The 20,597-nt window shown below is 53.6% G+C and overlaps 6 protein-coding genes across 6 annotated transcripts; 5 read left to right on the plus strand and 1 right to left on the minus strand.

Annotated features, from left to right (window-relative positions):
- Nucleotides 1–8: 8 nt before the first annotated feature.
- On the minus strand, nt 9–6,466 carry HMPREF1120_05342 (uncharacterized protein). The gene is made up of 2 exons (XM_009159512.1): nt 6,318–6,466; nt 9–6,264 (listed from the first exon to the last, which is right to left on the minus strand). Exon 2 carries the CDS (start codon nt 6,237–6,239, stop codon nt 348–350), a length of 5,892 nt encoding a protein of 1,963 aa, XP_009157760.1. The 5' UTR covers nt 6,240–6,264; nt 6,318–6,466; the 3' UTR covers nt 9–347.
- Nucleotides 6,467–6,833: 367 nt separating this feature from the next.
- Nucleotides 6,834–10,562, plus strand: HMPREF1120_05343 (phospholipid-translocating ATPase; the record flags this gene model as incomplete). Its single annotated transcript, XM_009159513.1, has 1 exon — nt 6,834–10,562. One exon carries the CDS (start codon nt 6,834–6,836, stop codon nt 10,560–10,562), a length of 3,729 nt encoding a protein of 1,242 aa, XP_009157761.1.
- Nucleotides 10,563–12,737: 2,175 nt separating this feature from the next.
- On the plus strand, nt 12,738–14,361 carry HMPREF1120_05344 (catechol O-methyltransferase; the record flags this gene model as incomplete). The annotated part of the gene is made up of 4 exons (XM_009159514.1): nt 12,738–12,923; nt 12,983–13,106; nt 13,161–13,296; nt 13,389–14,361. The coding sequence occupies 4 exons, from the start codon at nt 12,738–12,740 to the stop codon at nt 14,359–14,361; spliced, it is 1,419 nt and encodes a 472-aa protein (XP_009157762.1).
- A 591-nt stretch (nt 14,362–14,952) lies between these two features.
- On the plus strand, nt 14,953–15,870 carry HMPREF1120_05345 (uncharacterized protein; the record flags this gene model as incomplete). The annotated part of the gene is made up of 1 exon (XM_009159515.1): nt 14,953–15,870. The coding sequence occupies one exon, from the start codon at nt 14,953–14,955 to the stop codon at nt 15,868–15,870; it is 918 nt and encodes a 305-aa protein (XP_009157763.1).
- Nucleotides 15,871–17,656: 1,786 nt separating this feature from the next.
- Nucleotides 17,657–18,476, plus strand: HMPREF1120_05346 (uncharacterized protein; the record flags this gene model as incomplete). The annotated part of the gene is made up of 3 exons (XM_009159516.1): nt 17,657–17,764; nt 17,944–18,251; nt 18,323–18,476. The coding sequence occupies 3 exons, from the start codon at nt 17,657–17,659 to the stop codon at nt 18,474–18,476; spliced, it is 570 nt and encodes a 189-aa protein (XP_009157764.1).
- A 756-nt stretch (nt 18,477–19,232) lies between these two features.
- On the plus strand, nt 19,233–20,382 carry HMPREF1120_05347 (uncharacterized protein; the record flags this gene model as incomplete). The annotated part of the gene is made up of 3 exons (XM_009159517.1): nt 19,233–19,574; nt 19,957–20,006; nt 20,235–20,382. The coding sequence occupies 3 exons, from the start codon at nt 19,233–19,235 to the stop codon at nt 20,380–20,382; spliced, it is 540 nt and encodes a 179-aa protein (XP_009157765.1).
- Nucleotides 20,383–20,597: the final 215 nt, after the last annotated feature.

Here is a 20,597-nt window from a genome sequence, read left to right on the forward strand (position 1 = left end):
CCCCTTGGTCGGCTGTCATGCTCCGAGCGTCTCGCGACTGAGATGCTCCTCGGAAGTGATTTATTATATATTTGTTGTATGATCTGAATTACATCCAGCGTCTCCCAGTTCACGGATCCGAGACCTGCACAGCAGAGTCCGCCGGCAATGGAACACAAAAGGTGACTTACATTGTCGAGACCTGGCTGTAGAATCTGCCAATCCCATGGAATGATTATTATTAGTATTGTACAATCCACCAGCCAAAGGTAGCTATCGCCATCTCTATCATTGAGACAGCATGCACGTGTTCCTCGCGACCCCTCTGACTTCTCAAATCTGATCTACCGTTCTTTGTGACATTGTCACTATTTGGCCATCACATCCACGTATCGACCAGCTTTTCCTCCTCTCTTTCCCCCCTTGGGACCCTTGCGACCTGTCGCCGGTCCAATGAGGTCATCGATGCTGCTGGCATTGCTGGTGGCGGTACCAGGACGCGATCCAGGGCCAGGCGGGGGTGCTAAACTGCCCTGACTCATGTTATTTGAAGCTGGCAGTGGAGGGGTGCCTGCACCACTGGGTGGACCCGAAAGCCCTGCGAGTGGTGAAGGTGTTGGCGCGGTACTGTTCCCCGGGCCGTGCCCGCTGGCCGGTGTTCCTGCCCTGCTACCCGGCCCTGACGGCGGAGGCATGCCAATGCCCAGCCCAGGCAGATTTGGATTCGAGGTGGGTCCTGAACCGGGTGTTCGGGAATGCCCACCAGGGCCCATGGGCGGCGCCGGTGTTCCACCCATCCGTGGAGGAGGAGGTGTCGCACTCTTCTTGGCTGCATCTGGATTGTCCGGATTGACCCATTTCCCGAGCTCCTTGTCATAGTACAGCTTCATTTTCGACTCGCCCAGGTTGGCCTTATAAACCTTCGGCTCGGCACCACCTTTGTTCCCTGAATCAAGTCCCTCAGCTGACTTTTTGCTGCCTAGCCATCCACTGAACCAGGAAGACGACCTCTTTTGCTGCTCCTTTTCTTTGGCTCGCGCCGCGTCCGCTTCTGCAGCTGCTTTGAACGCTGCTTCGGCAGCCGCGTCGTTTGCACGTTTCCGCGCAGCCTCATCATCATCTGATGTCCCATTGGCCGCAGGTTGAGACGGTTTTGCAGTAATTGGTGGAAAGTCATCGTCGTCATCATCCATGAATGACTTCTTCTTCGGTTTCGACTCCTTCTTTTCTTCTACCGGGGAATCTGGCTCTGGCTCATAGGGCACATAACCATCGTCGCCACTGGGAGGTTCATACCCATAGGACTGGGTAGGGGGTTCATAACCATATGATTGGCTAGGCGGCTCATAGCCACTATTGTTGGTTTCCTCCCGCTGTGACGGCTCATACCCATATGATTGGCTTGATGGCTTGTAAGCATCATTGTTGCTTTCCACTTGCGGTTGAGGTTCATAGCTGAAAGATTGGCTGGAAGGCCCCTGATAGTTATGATTGGTATCCTCTTGCTCCCGAGCGGGAGTCTGAGATCGCTCCTGTGGTACCGGCATATATCCACCGTAAGCTCGAGCCTCTCGATTTTGACCACCCGTCATGGGCTCAGGCCTGTATCCGTAAGGTGGCTCGGTGGCCTCCTTTGCCGGAGGAGCTGATCCCTGAGTCTGCTGTTGCCCTGGACGCGAAGTGAAGTCGAGGGCTTGACCGATACTGTTCGGCAGGTAGGAAGATCTCGGTGGGCTCTGCGGAGTAGATTTGGGAGGTGAGGCGGCTAAGGCAGCCTGGTAGGGATTCGAAGGAGGTACAACAGGTCCTGATTGGAACATATTCGTTGGCTCGTATTGACGACTGCCGCGAGAGTAAGACGTGGAAGGCGGGGATCGCTGTTGATCAAGGGAGACGCGTCCGTCAAGGGAAGGCCGCCCACGAGTAAGCTCTGATGAAGATCGGGTCGATTGAATTCCGTTCGGAGCATATCTGGACCCAGCGGCAGACATGTTCTGAGGATATGAACCATACAGATCGGACTGCGACCCTTGTCTGCTTATCGTGGGAGTCCCTGAGACATGAGCAAATGGTCCCGCTTCGGCGGCGTCTTTGCCCGAGCCTTTAGACTCGGCATCACTGTCCTCGCCAACTACGAAGCTGCTGAATTTATTCCAAACAGACCCGGAGACTTTCTCCAGGCTGGGCTTCCCTATCCAAGATGAGGAGCCTTGATTGGGCATTTGTTTAAGTCGGTTCAGCAGATCGTCGAGTTCTGACAAGAACAAAGGATGGTAGTATGGTGACATTTTGGTGCCGGGCTTGAAGGTCGCGGCAATAGCATCACAGTATGATTGAGCCTCTGTCCTGAACCCAGCTTCAGCCAGAGCCGTTGCTCGCTGCAGTTTGTACACGGAAAGGTGATGCATGAACGGTAGTGGTGAGCCTGCCGACAGAACACTCGTTGCAAACTCGTAAATCTCAGTCAGTAGAATTGCTTCTTGGTCCCGACCAAAATCGAATGGTTGTGCCCGGTGATCCGCGCCCAGCAGGACGACAGGGGTTTGTTCGTCGTCGAGGCCGCCAACGATGATAGGCCTTGCAGGATTTCTCGAGAAGAGGTAGCAAATGTGGGCCGCTTCAATCCGGTTGTAATCCTCCAGCAGCTTCCCAAGTACAGCCAAGGCTTGGTGGTCACCTTGACAGCGGTTGTTCAAAACGAGGCTGAGAGTCTCTTTCCAACGGTTCAACCCATCAAGGGCGTTCTTGGTGGGCCCAACAGGATCGACTCTGCTCACCATTTGTAGACCTGCGCGAGCAGAGGGCGGCACAAGTTCATCGATGCTCTCCTCCAGATTACCACCAAAGATTTCATACAGGGCTGACAACGACTCGGCATTGGCGCCAACAGTCTTGACTTCTTGACGAACAAACTCTCGAACCACTTGGCTCCACGCGGAGCGATCCATAGTCGAGGAGATAACAAGTGCGTGAGACCACAATCGATTGTCCATAGCATGAGTCACGGCAGCTTGCCTATCTCCACTCAGAAGCCGCTTTCTGAGGACCTCAACCGCCATCGGATCAACCGAGTCAGGACGCACATTTCCACCGGCAGGACGATAAATTCCAGAAAGGTGCTCGTCTCCGTGGTATTGACTGGCGTTCAACTCGTCCAAGGCGTGAACCTCGGGAGTAAGTATCTCATTCACCGCTTTTAGGGCGGGACCGTCGAGATTGCCATCGTGCTCCACCAGTGCGCGAACGATTTTCCAGAGCAGCACTTTTTCATGATGCCGTCTTCCCATATCCGGAAGTGACTGGCTAAAAGCGGCATCAGGCGTAGATGCCTCAAGGCTTGAAATATAGTTCGACATCCAGGCCAAAAGCTCCTTCTTCTTCGACTTAGTCCTCAAAGGGCCGGGGAAGCTGCTGTAACGATCGGCCTGCGGAAGCACATCTTTGGTGCTGCGCGTCGCCACGTCTCCCGGAGAGGCTTTGATTTGAGGTCGGCCTGCACCCGCAGTATATCTTGGGACATGCTTCGGAAAAGTGCTGACAATCGAACCCCCAAAGCCGAACTTGAACACTGGAGCGCCTTTCCAACGTTCTAGTGGATCAAACTGAGTATCATCTGAAGGTCGCACAAACTCCAATTCCGGCGCTAGCCCTCTGGGATGAACGTCGGGCCTTGGAGGAATGGGGTCAAATTCTGCCACATTTCTACTGGGTAGTGGTTGACCATAAGCCGAGGCAGGGCGATTGATCACGTCGGTATTGTAGGTGGGAAAGCCAGGCCGTGACCGTTGCCTTGATGGAGACTGTGTCTGTGATCGCTGTGGAGGTGGCAAACGCTCAGAAACAGGTGGAGGACGTGGTGGTGACGCTGCCCTGGCTGGATTGGCAAAGCTTGTCCCATCTGTTGCAGCCACGTTTTGCGGGGGGAAATATCCCGTAGTGGAACCTTGTCGAGGTTTGGGAAGTTGGCCCATTGCAGGCGTCTGACCATCGGCATTATCGTCGAGAGCGCTTTTGTGGTACGCAAGAGGACTTGACGTGCGAGGCTGGAAAGGGAGTATGCTGACACCTGAGGGAGGATGAGGAGGAGGTTGTGATACATATCTACTCTGCGCCATTGGCGGCGGTTGCGTTGGAGGAGTAGGCGTGGGCTTTGACGCATAACGGTTTGCAACATTCGAAGGACCAGTTTGTGGTGGCGGTGCGGGTGAGTACCTGGGAGTAGGCCCAGCCCCATGAGCCGGTGCCAACCCGACGGGTGCGGGTGAATATCTGGCGGCTGATGCCGACGGCGCCGGCTGTGGCGACGGTTCCGATGATACATGCGCATAAGGATCGATCCGCTCAGGCGATCGAAGCTGGTATTGCGCGTATGGATCAGGGGCTCGGGCAGGAGAGGTTTGCTGCTGCGGAGGAGACATAGGCAGGCTGGGTGGACCTTGGGTCATCCCCTGTGGCGGAGGAATCGGGCTGTGTGGTAGCGGAGTGTGGTGACCATGGCCCGAGCCGTGTCTTGGTTTGAAGGTAATGGGCAGTTCTTCAAAGAAATGGGAAGGACCTGATCCAGATCCGGATTTTGGCCTTTCCGGTTTGGCAGGTTGTTCAAAAGCCGAAACCCTGCGAGGAGGAACTGCTGCCGGCGCTCTCTGGGGCGGCAGGCCGCCGGTCGCCGGAGCTTGGGGGATATACGGAGAGAAAGGTGATAGAAGAGGCGGTTCTGTTAGACTGCTGCTCCGCGGGGGTGGCGCCACAGATTTTGTGGTCTGGACAGGGTGAGGAATATGCGCCCTCTTTCTTGGCTTCGCAATATCCAAAGGAAGGTCATAGGGAGACTTATACCCATCTTTTTGATCCACGAAACTCTTTGCTGGCTGGGGAGGAGCCTCTTGCTGTACATTCGACTGCGAAGGAACCAACGGGGCTATTCCCGGTCGCGAGAGTCCTACGGTGTTATGGGTAGTTTGTGCCGGCAGGGACAGTTGGAACAGATCCGAAGTAGACGGTTGATGAGGAGCGTAGGGGTTAGCTGATCGTTGCGTGAAAGGCTGCGTCTGCTGCATGGACACGTCGACTGGAGGCTGTGGCTGAGACAGGTCAGGCTTCTCGTCAGGCACGGTTGATGATTGCTGTAAAGACGCAATAAACGAAGACGGAGAGCTCGGCTCAGAATCAGGGAGGAGATCGCCGGCATCTTCAACCAGAAACTCATCGTCACCAAGAGCGGCCGCCCACATCGCATCGACATCTTCCGTAGGTGGGTTGGTAGGAGGCTCATCCTTAGCTTGAGCTAATTCGTCAAAAAACGAATGCTCTTCCGGCTCCGGCGGCGAGCCCGAGCCCGACTTTTCTTTGGCCGAGAAATGTAGGGAATCGAGCACCTGGTCGGTAGACTTCCTGTCTAGAGGTGGATTCTCAGGAGCAGAGGCCGAGTTATTGATGTTGGAAAAGAAGGATGCTTCTTCATCGTCAGCGGTTGTATCAAAGGCACTGACACCGGAATCAGCTGGTATGTGATCCTGATCCGCAGCCCTCTCCCCGTTGGTCTGTATCAAGGGAACACCTTCATCAAATCGTTGTGCCGCCTCATCGACTGCTTCAGCCTCTTGTGGCGCCGCCCAAGGGAGGGTTTCTGTGTCGGCACCATCGTTGTCTTTGGGCCAATCCAGCGTCTGAGGCGCCTGGTTAGGTTCACTGTGCTCCGTTGCACGGACCTCCTCTTCTTTGCCATCGAAGGTAGGCTCAGGGGGATGCTGCGCAGTTGTGCCAGCTTGGGTGTCTGCAGGCTCGGATGAAGGAAAGGAGGGAAATGTCGTTGAACGGTGCACATTGTCTAATATGTGAGCCGTATCCGTGCGCTTGATTCCCCAGGCTGGATCTAAGCGCTCGTCATCGTCCTCCGAAGGTAGTTCATCGTCTTCGCCCGCTCTGCCATGAGTTTGAGGCGCCTGTGCCTCATTTAGTGTAGATCCAGCTGCCTGCTGTTTCTCCCTCGATGTCTCGGGTTGTGTTGTAGACGAGGCAGCCGGCGCACCGTCTCCAGGAGCTACATCTGTCGTTTGTTGCGTCGATACTGTAGTTGGCGGGATCAGGTTCGTCTCGACGTTGACTTTGTCAGTCCACTTTGTTTCTGGCGAGGTTCCGGCGTGGCTTTCATCGCGGGTCTCGTCGAGGACTTCAGGCCGCAGCGCTGGCAACCAGTGACCTGATTGTACAGAGTCCCCGGCGTGGGAAGTGTCATGACTGGAATTGTCAGAGGCTTCCATCTCGCCTCTACAGGGCGAAGTGTTACTTGGGTGATGTTAGCAGACAGGGGATGCAGAGGGTCATGTGGAGCTACACACATGTACAACAGCAACGACGTAGAACTGTCAAAGACTCCTTGAATGCATGGTTCTTCGCAGGGTGCCTGTTGGCGCGACAAAGGCGTGAAGATGTGTGCTGGTCAGGGCTCAATGTGGTTCAGATGATGATGAAAGACAAGACGTCGGAGGCCAAGTTGTTCAAGTGCCAGAGTCGAGACACTTTTGACGCGGAGTTTACGGCTCGGCGCGCGGCTTTGGCTGCGCTGCGACTCAACCATACCAAACCAATTACATACTACAAGGCACCCATAATACCAGACATTCATTGTTGGGCTGATTAGTGACATGTGTCGTTGAACAAGGCACCAGTGATCTACTGTACAATCCACACGCCTGCTCTCTTCACATCCTGGAAGTCGACCAGTTCCCGCCCTAGCATCTCGCCCTCCTGAACGCCGTTCCGTCGCAGCATGTGCCTCATCTGAATTCACCCTTCGCGCGCCAACCGATTAAATGCCTTTCAAGGGAAAGGGATAAGGATGTACAGTCGCGAGAATGTCCAACCCGAGACCATATCAGAGCGTGGGCGACCCGGATTCTGCATCCGACGATGACCTTGACCTGGACGAACTCGACCCTGTTGTTGATACCCCAAACGTAGCAGGCAGCAGGGTAAATCCAGATGCCAACCGGCGCGCCGGAAATGGGGCTTCGAATATCCCTTTACAAAGATTACACAAGTTTGGCGGACAGAACCTTTGGCGTTCGAAAGGCCGGCAGAACAAAGCGCCCCTCGACGATGAGGACACGGAAAGACTACTGGACAGTTGGCCCGGACAGTCCCATGGAAGCGGACATCTAAGAAGCTGGTCTGAAGAGCAGGTCGGCTGGAATGTCAGACAGAAGAAACCCCAGGATTCCATGCGCTCAAACGCCTCTTACGGCCGCGATACTCCTTCTCGCCGACCGAGTTTCCGCCAAAGCGTTCAGCTGTCGGACTTCGTCAGGCAAGAGCTGGCAGATATGCGGGAGGGTCAAGACCTTGACACGAAAGAATCCCGTACGGTCGATGTCGGACAGCCTCAGAAGAGACGCTTCCCGCCCAACAAGGTCTCAAATGCCAAATACACTGCGTGGTCCTTCCTACCTCGGACGCTGTACAACGAGTTCTCCTTCTTTCTGAACATATACTTTCTGCTGGTCGCCCTATCTCAAATCATCCCGTACCTGCGCATCGGTTATATGTCGACGTACATTGTCCCACTGGCTTGTGTGCTTACGATCACCATCGGAAAGGAAGCCATAGACGACATCGCCCGGAGACGACGTGATGCGGAAGCCAATTCGGAACTTTTCACTGTCCTGGCTTTCCCTGATGCAGCAACACGACAGCAAACTCCTTCCAATGGCCCTGTTGAAGTCCAGAGACGCTCTCGGGATATCAAAGTTGGGGACGTGCTAAAGCTCGAGAAGAATGAGAGAGTACCGGCAGACGTGGTCATTCTTCAGAGCCATCTGAGTGAGCGCATGAACGAGCTCACGACTACCGACACTCCCGATGGTTCTGCCGCCCCTTTAGCTCAAGCTACTGGAGAGACGTTCATTCGGACGGATCAACTCGATGGTGAGACGGACTGGAAGCTCCGCCTTCCCAGCCCTTTGAGCCAAAACCTGTCTTTGCGCGATTTCCAGCGGCTGCAGATCACGGCCGGTGCGCCCGACAAAAAGGTGAATGAATTTGTCGGCACACTAGAGCTAAAGCCTAGCGAAGCCGCCGCTTATGACCCTCATCTTCGTAAGGAAGACTCTGCAGAGGGCCCCCCGGACTCGGTGGACCTAGATCGCCCGGCACACAGCAAGCCGCAATCAGCACCACTCACAATTGACAACACCGCCTGGGCTAATACAGTGATAGCATCGAGTACCGTCACCTATTGCGGTGTGGTCTACACAGGTCGGCAAACTCGATCCGCGCTGTCGACATCACCGTCCCGATCCAAAACTGGGCTTTTGGAGATGGAAATCAACAACTTGACCAAGATACTTTGTGTCATGACCCTTACTCTTTCCATTGTCCTAGTCGCACTGGAAGGCTTCGAGCCATCAAATAGGAAGCCGTGGTATGTGGCTATCATGATCTATTTGATCTTGTTTTCAACCATCATACCCATCAGCTTGCGCGTCAACCTCGACCTGGGCAAATCAGTCTATGCGTATTTTATTGAACACGACAAGGGCATTCCAGACACCGTGGTCCGCACCAGCACGATTCCAGAAGACCTGGGTAGGATTGAGTATCTACTGTCAGACAAGACAGGGACTCTGACCCAGAATGAGATGCAACTGCGGAAGATCCACGTTGGCACAGTTGCGTATGCAGGTGAAGCGATGGAAGAAGTGGCGGCGTATGTCAATGAAGCTTTTGCCCCTGGTGACGACCAAGGCTCCAGAGTGATGGAACCGGGTTCAGCAACAAAGACTCGACGCGAGATCGGGATCCGGGTTCGGGATCTGGTGCTTGCTCTAGCACTATGCCACAATGTCACACCTACCACGGACGAAATCGATGGCGAGAAAGTCGTCTCTTATCAAGCTTCCTCACCTGATGAGATCGCCATCGTAGAGTTCACGGAGAGTGTTGGCCTTCGCGTCCTTCAGCGGGACCGCGAGAATATTATTCTGCAGTCCGTCAGTACCGGTGAGGTGGTCATTCGAGCCGAGATCAAAGACATTTTCCCCTTTACCTCAGACAGTAAGCGCATGGGCATCATCGTCCAGATTTCCTCAGACGTGCCTGGTTTGACAGGTGCGGATGAACTCTGGTTTTTCCAAAAGGGCGCAGATACAGTGATGACATCTATCGTGGCTGCAAATGACTGGCTAGATGAAGAAACTGCCAACATGGCTCGGGAGGGTTTACGGACTTTGGTTGTGGGCAGGAAGAGACTCTCTCAGTCACAATATGACGCCTTTGCTTCCGCATATGCAGATGCCTCACTTGCTCTACACGACCGTGACGCACGCGTGGCGGATGTCGTTAAGTCCCATCTTGAGCATGACCTAGAATTGCTGGGTGTCACTGGTGTCGAAGACCGACTTCAGAAAGATGTCAAACCGTCACTTGAACTCCTACGCAATGCCGGCGTCAAGATTTGGATGCTCACAGGTGACAAGATCGAGACTGCCCGTTGCGTGGCTGTATCCGCCCGACTTGTCGCCCGGGGCCAGCACATCCAGACAATGGCGAAGCTCAAAACGAAGACCCAGGCCAAAGACGCTCTGGATATGATGCGTAACCAGATTGAGTCTTGTTTGCTTATTGACGGCGAGTCATTAACCCTGGTGCTCAGCCAGTTCAGGCAAGAGTTTATCACTGTAGCGGTCCAGCTTCCCGCCGTGATTGCCTGTCGTTGCTCGCCAACGCAAAAGGCCGAGATTGCTCAGCTCATCCGGAAGCACACGAAGAAACGAGTCTGCTGTATTGGAGACGGTGGTAACGACGTGAGCATGATTCAAGCAGCAGATGTCGGGATCGGGATCGTGGGCAAGGAGGGACGACAAGCATCGCTAGCCGCCGATTTCAGCATAACCCAGTTCTGTCACCTCACAAAACTCCTGGTCTGGCATGGTCGGAACAGCTACAAGAGATCGGCCAAATTGGCCCAGTTCATCATCCACCGCGGCCTGATCATCAGCGTCTGCCAGACGATGTATAACATCGCAGGACACTTCGACCCGAAAGGCCTGTTCAAGGACTGGCTCTTGGTCGGTTATGCCACGGTGTACACCATGGCGCCGGTCTTCTCTCTGGTGCTAGACCGAGACGTGGATGAGCAGTTGGCCAACCTGTACCCGGAGCTCTACAAAGAACTCAAGTCTGGCAAGAGCTTGAGCTATCAGACATTTTTTACTTGGGTCCTTGTGTCAGTGTACCAAGGTATCATCATCCAGGGGCTGACGCAGCTGCTAGTGGGCGAGGTCGATGGTCCTCGCATGCTCAGCGTCAGCTTCACGGTGCTTGTGTTGAACGAGCTTATCATGGTGGCGGTGGCCGTCACGACGTGGCATCCTATCATGATTTCATGTATTCTGGGCACGGCCGCAATCTATGCCGCAAGCGTGCCTTTCTTAGGTGGTTATTTCGACCTTGCATATGTCGCCAGCTGGAGTTGGGTATGGCGTGTTGCTGCGGTGGGAGCCGTTAGTCTTGTTCCCGTTTGGGGAGGTAAGGTGATCAGGCGTATGTGGAAGCCGCCCAACTATCGTAAAGTGCAGGGAATATAGCGACGAGGAGTTGGTGGATGTTGGGTTGAGCAGTGTGTAGAATCAACAATCAACTTTGTGTCAGAGCATCCTTTTACCATGAGCACAGCTAAGACGGACTTCCTGCACTAGAGCACAGAAGGGCCGACGAACCTGGCTTGTGGAATGACAGGCTTCCAGAGTTCTTTTTTGCCGGGAGCATTGCAGCTGGTCGAATCTGCAGGACGCCATTCGATACCAGATTGAACGTGCAGCGTTTGTTGTACGACGTGAGATGCGATCAGCTCGTGAAAAGTCCTGGAGCTCTCTGGACCCTTTGTCATTTTCCAGGCGAAATTGTATGGTCGAGCGACCTACCTATCTAATCTTTTTGCCCGAGACTTCCCCTGCCAGACCGTTTTCCATCAGACAGCCATGCTGGCCTGCCTGGCCCGGTCCATCATAACCCTCATCCGAACCGAAGCCGGTTGGTGATTGTTGAGCGAGCCGCATGGCATGAAGGGTAGAGATTGGGTCAGTTTCGCTCCAGAACATGACATTGCCCGTCGCTGTGGAAGGTTCTGTGTAACACGAGCCAGGCCGTTGAGTTGCCGAAATCCCTGCTGCTGCAAACAACCACACAAAGACACCCACTGCCCGCGAGCCAACCTGGTGCTACATGGGCAATCTGACGTGCATTTGGACCAGGAAAGCCAGTCCCGGGACTTTGGATCGTGGGGCGGATGTCTGGCTCATTCTGTGCTAGGTCTGAAAATTGACAATTCGGTGAGCCATCCACAGCCGGTCTGTTTTATCATGGGACTCCTTTTCTCTTCACACCCTGGCCGGTTCCTGCAGTATGGAAAATACAGCCAGTGATCGTGACGGCTGGCCTCCTTCCGGGCCTTCTCCGAGGAAGAGCACATGGACGTGACTGAGGCCTCTGCAAGCAGCCGATTGACGAAGGACAACGCAGCTAAGAGAGTCTGGAGGAGAGGTGAGTGGCCGCGTGGGCAGACACAGACTCCAGTCAATGCATCTGGAACGAATTCGTGCTGTAGGCAGGTCAGTCAGAACTTGGGGATTATGCTACTGACCGAGTGATCAACCAGGAAGAGCTACCCTTGCACCAGCTGTGTCAGTTGGCCTGGAATGCCACCGTCCAAGCTGGTTGGGATTCTGATGAAGATGCGGCGTTCCGAAGGCCAGGACAGCTGCGCAGAGAATAGGTGGCCTGCAACGGAACTAGGAGGCATAAGGATCTCAGGCGGATGTGTACCTCTTGTATTGACCTAATGCCAGACCTCTTCCGCACCGTGGCGAAGAAGCAGGGCAACGGCAGGCTCAGGCTGGATATCAATTCAGGTGCCAGTGCAGAGTCAGAGTGCGGCTAAACTTGAACATGCTCGCACCACTGGCACCGCAGCGCACCAGACTCGGATGGCGACCAAGAGATGCATCTCAATTCATCCCTTTGCTGGCATCTCTGCCCATGGCAACCGAGACCGCAGAATAAGATGCTCTAGTCCCGCAGATGCTGCACCGGGGATGGAGCACAGCATAGGTTTCTCAGCCCTCAACCCCTCCTCCTCGTGGTGTTTCTTCCATTCCGCCGCACACTGTTCTGCAAGCGGGTCTTTGGGTGTTCTCTGCAGAACCGTGTCTGTGTCTGCGTTGGCCCAAATAAATCCACAGTCTGTCTCGTCTTTGCTTGTCTTCTCCTGCAGTCATGGCCAGTCAGGCATCATCCCTCATATGCCTCTCGTTCCCACATCGTAGGATCCATGTTCTGCACCGCAGTCCGTAAGTGCCGTGCAGGGCTTCCGGTGGGATTGTGCTTCGGTGGCGGCCGCTATCACTTGCAGTTGAAAGTGCTTGCGACTAAAGTGAAGGGCTCTGCAATTACCTACACCTTTCATCACGCTTCCTTCACGTATCAGGGCACTTGAATGCCGGCGCTGGTTTCTGTCTTCACGTGAAGACGAAGTGGCCGTCTGTTGTGCTTGGAAGTGAAGTTGTATTCACCGTCACTATTAAATCGCAGACCTGCGACCTTCAAGTTCTCAAGAGCGCAGCATCTTCTCACAACAACCTTGTCTCTTCGTCTCTCCCAATTCCACGCTCAGGCTTACCACTGTAGGCCTTTCAAGTTTCGAGCTTCAAAGCATTCTCCCTTTCCTGAACCTCAAATCGACATACCTGACCTCTCACTTCACCATGGAGTCCTCGGCAGAAGAAACCATCGCCCTCGCAAACCAGATCAGCCAGCTCGCAAACAATGTCGTCTCTGCGCGAGATCCCATGTCGAGAAAACAGCAGACGGCGGAGCTGGTCATGCAAGCAAAGCAGCTGATCTGGCAAGTTCAGGATCCCTTCGATGCAATCATGGATCACATTGTCAATGTGAGTTTGTTGTCTTACCTCAATCCCCGGATCATCCAAACCAACTAATCTTATGACAGGGATACACCATTGCAACATGTCTTGCCTGTTCCAAGCTCGGTGTCTTCGAAGCGATCCCTCCAACAGGTACTGCCACAGCAAAGGAAGTTGCGGAGAAATGTGATGCACCTGAAGAACTCATCAGTACGTCGTGAGGGCCTCTAGAAATCTGGAAGACTGCAACTGATTACCTTCCAGTCCGTCTGATGCGTCAGTTGACTTGTGTCAATATTTTCAACGAGGTTCAACTCGGTGTATGGGCCCACAATAGGCTTTCCATCATGCACAGTGAGCATGCCGGGGCTATGAGTGGCAAGTGGCTCTACTCTGTGTCGTAAGTCAGGCCCTTGCACACGCATTGAATAGAAAACGGACCAGAAAGAAAACATTGGCAGCAACGAGACATTTATACTGACTTCCATCAAGGCTTGATGAGATGGCACCAGCAATGTATCGCCTGAACCATTACCTTAACCGCTTCGGCACTCACACCATCCTCGACACCTACACAGAAACACCGCATTCCTGGTACTACAACATGGTGGGCAAAAACTTTTGGGAGGTTCTGAATTCGTCCCCTGGTCGTCTGGAGAACTTCATTCGAGGTCTGGGGCTCTTTGACGCTCTTCACCCCGTGCTGGCCATGTACCCCTTCGAGGATGCCCTGCGACCAGGCAACTCACCAGATCGTCCGCTTATGGTCGACATAGGTGGTGGCAGAGGCCTTGCGCTGCTTGAGATAAGAAAAGGTTGCCCCAGTCTCCAAGGCGAATTGATACTACAAGATCGTCCCTGTGTGCTTGACGACATCTCCCCGGAGGACTTACCTGGAGTCACCAAAATGCCACACAACTTCTTCGAGGAGCAACCTGTCAAGAACGCACAAATGTACTACATCCGTCGCGTCTTGCATGATTGGCAAGATAAAGATGCCGTACGGATTTTGAGATCAATCATACCTGCCATGGCGGAAGACAGCCGCATTATCATCTCCGACATGGCAATTCCTGAGCCAGTCACCTTGAGAGATGCCGGAGCGATCTGGCTGGACCTGATGATGATGAGCATCGGAGGCAAGGAGAGAACTGTGGACGGCTGGGCGAAGCTCGGCGAGATGAGTGGTCTGACCCTTGTGGGCGTGTATCAGGACACGGAGAGATTAGGACCGCTCTGCGTGGTGGAATATGTGCTTCCCGAAAACAATGACAAGCAACATGAGAATGGTAAAACCGACGGCAGCTCAAATCAGACTGAGATGGACACTCCCCGACTGCCCATCTATGAGCCATGTGAGCCTGATGAGACGGAGCTCGAGCCACTGGAGCCACGGGATGTCGACTGGGAGGAACGAACTGTGTTTGGCGACAGAGAGCAGAGTCTAGGTCCCAACCAGGCTTGATGGCCTTGACGTTAGCGGAGTTCCGGTCCATTGATCTGGACGATGCCATCAAGCAGTCTTGAGGTTCATGTCGGTGGATGGCAGGGAGAAAGGTGATTAGGCCACAAATGGTCTACGGCGTGATTGCAGCAGTGGTCGGGCGCTGGTTGAACAACCTGGCCTCCTTAGGCCCCTGACAGTGGGAGACATCCCTTGAGTGTAAGAAGTACATATCCACAGGCGCGCCTCCATACGGTGCAATAATAGGTAGTTACCTATAGGTAGCTATGTACCTTGCTACAGTACAGTACCGTACCTTCAAGCTGGATCAGTGAGTTGCTAACAACCAAAGTAGAAAAGTCCTTTGCTGCTGAACCGAATAAAATGACGATCATGTGACGCTCTCCGCCGTTTTCCCCGGATTTTTCAACTTGTTTGGACTGCGTTTCAAGTCGACGGCGCATGATCTACAACCTCCCGTTCTTTGCGTTAAACTTGAACACCCCATAGTCTGGTGGTGAGAGACAGAGCTTGCTCGAGTCAATGTCTTGACCAGAGTCACCATTACCAACAGGTCTCCTCTACCAGAACTGGTGCAGTCACCCCATCACCATGACCTCCTACTTATCCTACTTCACCTCGCACAACTCGAGTGCACCGTCGTCCCAAGCCTCGACTCCTGGCACTACATCGACATGGTCGAGCACTTTTACCTCACGCATAGCGACTCTGCGGAAGGCCCTGACGAAAGATTCGGAGGAAGACGATCCAGACAATGAAGATTGCTCTCACATCTCGAACGTGCTACGGGCTTATTACACGGAAAAGGGACGACCGTTCCCGGAGTGGCTCCCACCGGATCCCAAGAAGCCGGTCGTTGCTCCTCATCAACCTGAAGCGGCGTATGGACAATATGCGGGTGCGTACGGATCTCAGTACGGTATTCAGCAGACACATTCCAGGGGCTCTTCTGGAGGACGAGGAGGCGGTCTATCTGATCTCTGGGACTCTACGCCGGCTCCTGCGGCGCCGCCTTCTCAAAGCCTTCGGGCTGCTCGCATCACACCGCACTCGCTACGCTCGCATGATTCCACCAGGTCTCAATCCAGCGGTAGTGGTCAGACAGTACCCTATGATGCTCACAACCACGCACCACGGCCTTTACCCAGCCAGCGGGCAGGGAGTTATCAGACGAATGCCACTCCAGCAGCCCTAGGCTCTCGTGATCGACTCCGCGCCCGTTTGCAAGGCGGCGGTAGCGGACGGAGCAGTCCTTCTGCCGGCTCAAGTGGTGGAGGGAGTGGTGCTCCAGGATCGTATGGTGCGCCAGGTGGTGGTTACGGAAGTCAAAACAGAAGTGGATCGTCTCAACCCTACATGTCGGCTTCAGAGCCTTGGTCTACAGGGGCCGCACCGAGCGGAGAAGCTTACGGCTATGATACTCACTCTTCCGGTGGTGGTCTTGCGTCGACCTCTTCACACCAATACGGCGGTCGAGACTACCGGCAGCGTCCTGGAGGCCCAAGATGAGGACCATACAACGTATATCGTGCCGACGTTCTGATATCCCGCATAAGACATGGAGCCGATAACCAGGTATTGGCAAACCAGCCCTTGCACGACTAAATACCGCAATTCCAGACCCAAATTGGGAGTCGGAACCGCGTCGATTTTGCGGCACCAAAGAATCGTTTCGTAGCCGCGATAAGATTTGCCTTGCGAAAGCCTCCTGGCACGGTTGGGGGACATCGTCTTCTTGGCTCAGCAGTTAGGCCGAATTCGGGTAACTAGGCAGCTTTGATCGGTAATCGGAATGATTTTGGGTTGCAACGAACGCATTCTCGCTCTTTACCGGCCTTGAAGGACGTTGATCTACTACCTCAGGTACGAAACCAAGGCTCAGGACGATGACGACACCTGCCAGGCACGAGACAAACATAGACCTGGTCACGACAAATAAGAGAAGAGCAATGATGTCCAGCAACGTAGCCTCAGCCACGGTCAAGATGGCTGAGAAGTCAGCAACATGGTCGAACAAGGCTAGTCTCGGTCTCGGGCGGCACAGCACTTAGTCAGCCAGGCTTTCGGTCGGGGGTTTCGCCCCCATCTCTCCAGGCACCGAGTCCTCGCCACGACACCGTCCCTGTGAGCCTCAGTTTCAAAAGGCCGTTCGACTCTGGGCCCCTGACTTCAAGCCGTCTTTCCGTTCTTTTGTACGATTCGAGCCGATGATCTCGATTCAAGGGTCCCAGATCGTGTCGCGCTTCTTGCCACGACTGATGATCCAGGACATGTTGTCACCGACTGTAATCCACCGCATTCCGCCTAGTCCGTCTGTTGAAGCATCTGGCCGGCGCCCATGCACTCCATGAGGCTTCAACGGAGGTATCTTCTACATTATCTTAACTCCTTGCGACGTGCTATCGTTAAGAGTCTTTATTGTTACTCCGGCGCCGCCAGCCTCAAAAATTCCGGAAGAATCCATCGCCGATTCCGACTTCCCACACGTGGCTGGCTCAGTCCTTCACCCATAGAGGTATTGTCCGATAACATCGTTGGTGGCCTGGCGGCCGAAGCACATCGGCTCGTCGTATCTTCTCACACAGCGACAAGCTTTCAACGTACAACAGGTAACTTCGGGATGACGAGTTTGCCGCTCAAGAGCGTGGCGCGGATGATGGAAGAAACAGCCCCAGGCAGCGAAGAACTGTTCTTGACCAATATGTCGACACGCAGTACTGTCTATCGGCGGACGACAATGAACAGGTTCTTCTCTCCTCTGTATACCTATGCCCAAAACACCATAGCTCGAGAGGAATACATTCACGGCAGCCTGCTTTCACCTTGTCCTATAGTCTCAATTTGGTTTGAGATGCTCTGCAGTTTCTGGGGTGCCTCTAATCATCGTTGCGGTCTCTCCGGAGATGACCAACATCATGTCTTTCTCAGTGGCGAGTCTGCCGTGTAAGGTTGGTTGCAATGTGCTTGTCGTGAAATACACAAACTCAGTCATTATATAAGGACTCTGATATTGACTTTTGAACTTCCGACATCGTTGCTTGAGGCAGTCAACTCCTGTTATATTACTGAGCACATCGCTAGCGACATCACTTTTAGATCCTGGAGCCCTTCACGACCAGGAAGAAACCTGTTGGGTGTTATACTGCAAAAACCCTCCAGTCGCAACGCCAGCAGACGTCGTTGTTCAATTTCGCAGGTTCGGTCCAATTGCGCCCAAGATTCATTGATTGATTCCACAATAGTCAGACGAAATTCAGCAGACTACAAGCATTTTACATTGGTCCCCCAGACCAGGATGTCTCGTCGTCCCCCCGCCAGACCTCCCACGGTCAACACCACGCGCCCACAGTCGTATCAGCTCGTTTCTCCGGGCATACCAGGTGATCCGCGAGCCATGAACCAAGTCAGTCCAGCTTTCAATCTTTCCAAAATTGGTCTCCTATTGTTTGCGGCTTGGTTTTCCTACTTCCTGCCTCTCATCCTGGTATCTCGTTTATCTACTTCCCATCAGGGAGGTCATTCCCTATCTTCTGGATGCTCATGTACGTGTCCAAGCGTCGACGCTGACCACATGCCGCGCAGAACGACAAGAACCAATTGCTCAACTCCCTACGCACTCACAGAGTAAATACAATTACCGAGCTCCGACGGATCGAGAAGATCTTGGCACATTTCGACCCGTCTGAAGTGACGGAGCCTATGACGGCCGCGTGGACGCACTACGTAAACTCGAACAACCTCCTCAACGAGCTTCGCGGCTTAACCAGAACTTACCCGTTCAGCTCTGAATGTCTCGATGAAGCTAAGGCGATGGTGGCACGGGATCCAGGCAGCACTCGCGGTTGGAATTATGGTTACTGTCGGTTGGTTTTGGCCAAGATTGAAAAGGAGTACGTTCGCAGTCCATTACTCCTACCATTGCTTCTGTTTTGCTGACTCGGTGAATGTTTTGGGGATTCAGAAATCTTGTTGTCAAACATGCTCGAGCTCTGGCGTCCAAGTCGAGCACCTGGGGCGGACGGAGACCGACGCAAGCGGAATTCGATAGACTTGTCAGCACCTGCGCGGCGGAGTGGACAAGGGCAGTCCGGCAGATGGTGCGACATTGGGATTAGCTGTTGCGTACGACGGGATAATGTGATGTGAGTAAGAGAACAAGGAGGAGGAAAGGAGGAGTAAGACAAGGGGCGAAGGTTGGATTATTGACAAGAGGAGCTTGAAGGGGCATCAATCAACATGGCGTCGACATCAACTCTCTCTCCGGCTTTGGTGGCGGTGAACAGAACCATTCGTTACATTCTGCTTTTGCTTTATTCTCTCGTTGGTGTTGTCCAAGCTCTTGTATGAGGCGGGCTCTGAGTTCAACGCGTATGGCGTCAGTACGTTGTGAGGCAGGAGGCCTCCAGGATCAACGTAACTATGTATGTACGGTTCGCAAGGGCCCGATGTCCTTGGGCAATTTTTGAAGAATGCTGGCTGGCTTCCTCCCGTCTCCCAAACCTCCTAAGGAAGCTTCTCAAGAACACTGCTGGTACCTTTGACCCTTTCAGCCCTTATATAACCCCTACTACTGTACTAGTTGTACTTTGCACGATAGACTGTACAGTGGCACTTCCACTGGCACTGGTGGTATCACTTGTGTGGGGTTATATTCAAGTTGGGCATGCTTTAACTACCTACAATAATATAACTCCAAGAATCACCAAAACTTGAATGCCGAACTTGAATCTTACCAATCAATCAATCATTCATTCATCCCATACCATCACGACCTCGTAGCTTTCAAGGCCCTTCCCAACTTGCTGTTGAACCTCCATCAGTGCTAGCACTACCATTTGCAAACCCTCACCTCAATAACCAAAAAACAAAACATGGCCTCTTCATCTACTTCTTCTTCCCCATCTTCTCCGTTTCCTCCACAATTAACCGCCGCCGCCGAAGAAGTCGCCCACCTCCTCCGCTCACGCCACGAGACAATCTCCGTGGCCGAAACCGCCGCCGGCGGCCTCGTGTCTGCGTCCCTGCTGGCCACGCCCGGAGCGTCGCGCTTCTACAAGGGCGGCCTGACGCTGTACACGCTCGAGTCGAGGGTCGCGTTGGCCGGGTGGACGCAGGCCGATATCGACGCCTATGATGGACCGACGCCGAAACTCGTCGAAGGGTTGGCGCGTCATGTAAGGAAGACGTTGAAGGCGACATATTGTGTCGGCGAGGTAGGTATTGTATATCTACTTACCTATCTTGACTTTATGAGTGTGCTATATTGTGGTTGTGTGTTTGTTGCTTTGCTTTGCGTTACTTCTGAATTACCCGAACATGCCTCCGGTATCCTGTTATATTATTACTTGTTTATTGCTCATCCATTACATACTTCCTTTTGACGGGGGTCATGGTCATCTTTTGGTTTGCAATAGAAAGGAGAAAAACAACCCACTTCTCTTGGGTTTGGGGTTTACTCTGCTCCTCTCCTGCCGTGTTCTGTCCTATGCTGTCCTATCCTACACTTCCTTATATTGGCTTCTACCCATCATTCGTGCCAGCCAGGCTACACTGCAGTACATACACATGCTCACATATTTTTCGGTATTCTCACAGAGCGGAACGGCTGGGCCTACACCCAGTGGCCAATCTCCAAACCGACAACCGTCAGTTGCCTGCCCCCAGAATAGAACAAAACAAAATCCCCTCTGCTACTTCCTGGGTTGCCTCCATACATACATGCAAAAGAGATTACCGCACCCCCTCAGCCCTGCCAAATACCATATTATTCCGCCGCAGGCCAGCTGTGGCCTATCGCACTCTTGTTGCATATGTTGATTCCAAGGAAAGGTATGTTACTTCGGACCAAACATAGCTGACGGACCAGCATCTAGGGGCTACGTCGCTCTAGCAGTGGTTGGCGAAAACGGCGCGTTGAGTAAAGATCTGGACACGGAACTTGGAGGCGATAGGCAGGCCAACATGGTCGCATTTGCGGTCGAGGCACTTGGTCTTGTCAAGGAGTACATACTACAACAGTAGTATCGACGGCAAGAGAGGGTGGAGGACAAGATAGGGGAAGACTATGATCCAAAAACATGCCTGGAAGCATTGGTGAGCTGCATTAAGTCAACGGATCGAGTCACAGTGTGTCATGCAGCCCGGTTGTCAGAGACAACGGGTGGCGGTATCGCGTGAATCTCTGGTATACGCCGACCCAACACGTTGTAGGTGAGTCGTGACTCAGATAAACCTTA

The sequence above is a fragment of the Exophiala dermatitidis genome (assembly GCF_000230625.1).
Source record: "Exophiala dermatitidis NIH/UT8656 unplaced genomic scaffold supercont1.4, whole genome shotgun sequence".
In the NCBI taxonomy this organism is placed as follows: Eukaryota; Fungi; Ascomycota; class Eurotiomycetes; order Chaetothyriales; family Herpotrichiellaceae; genus Exophiala; species Exophiala dermatitidis.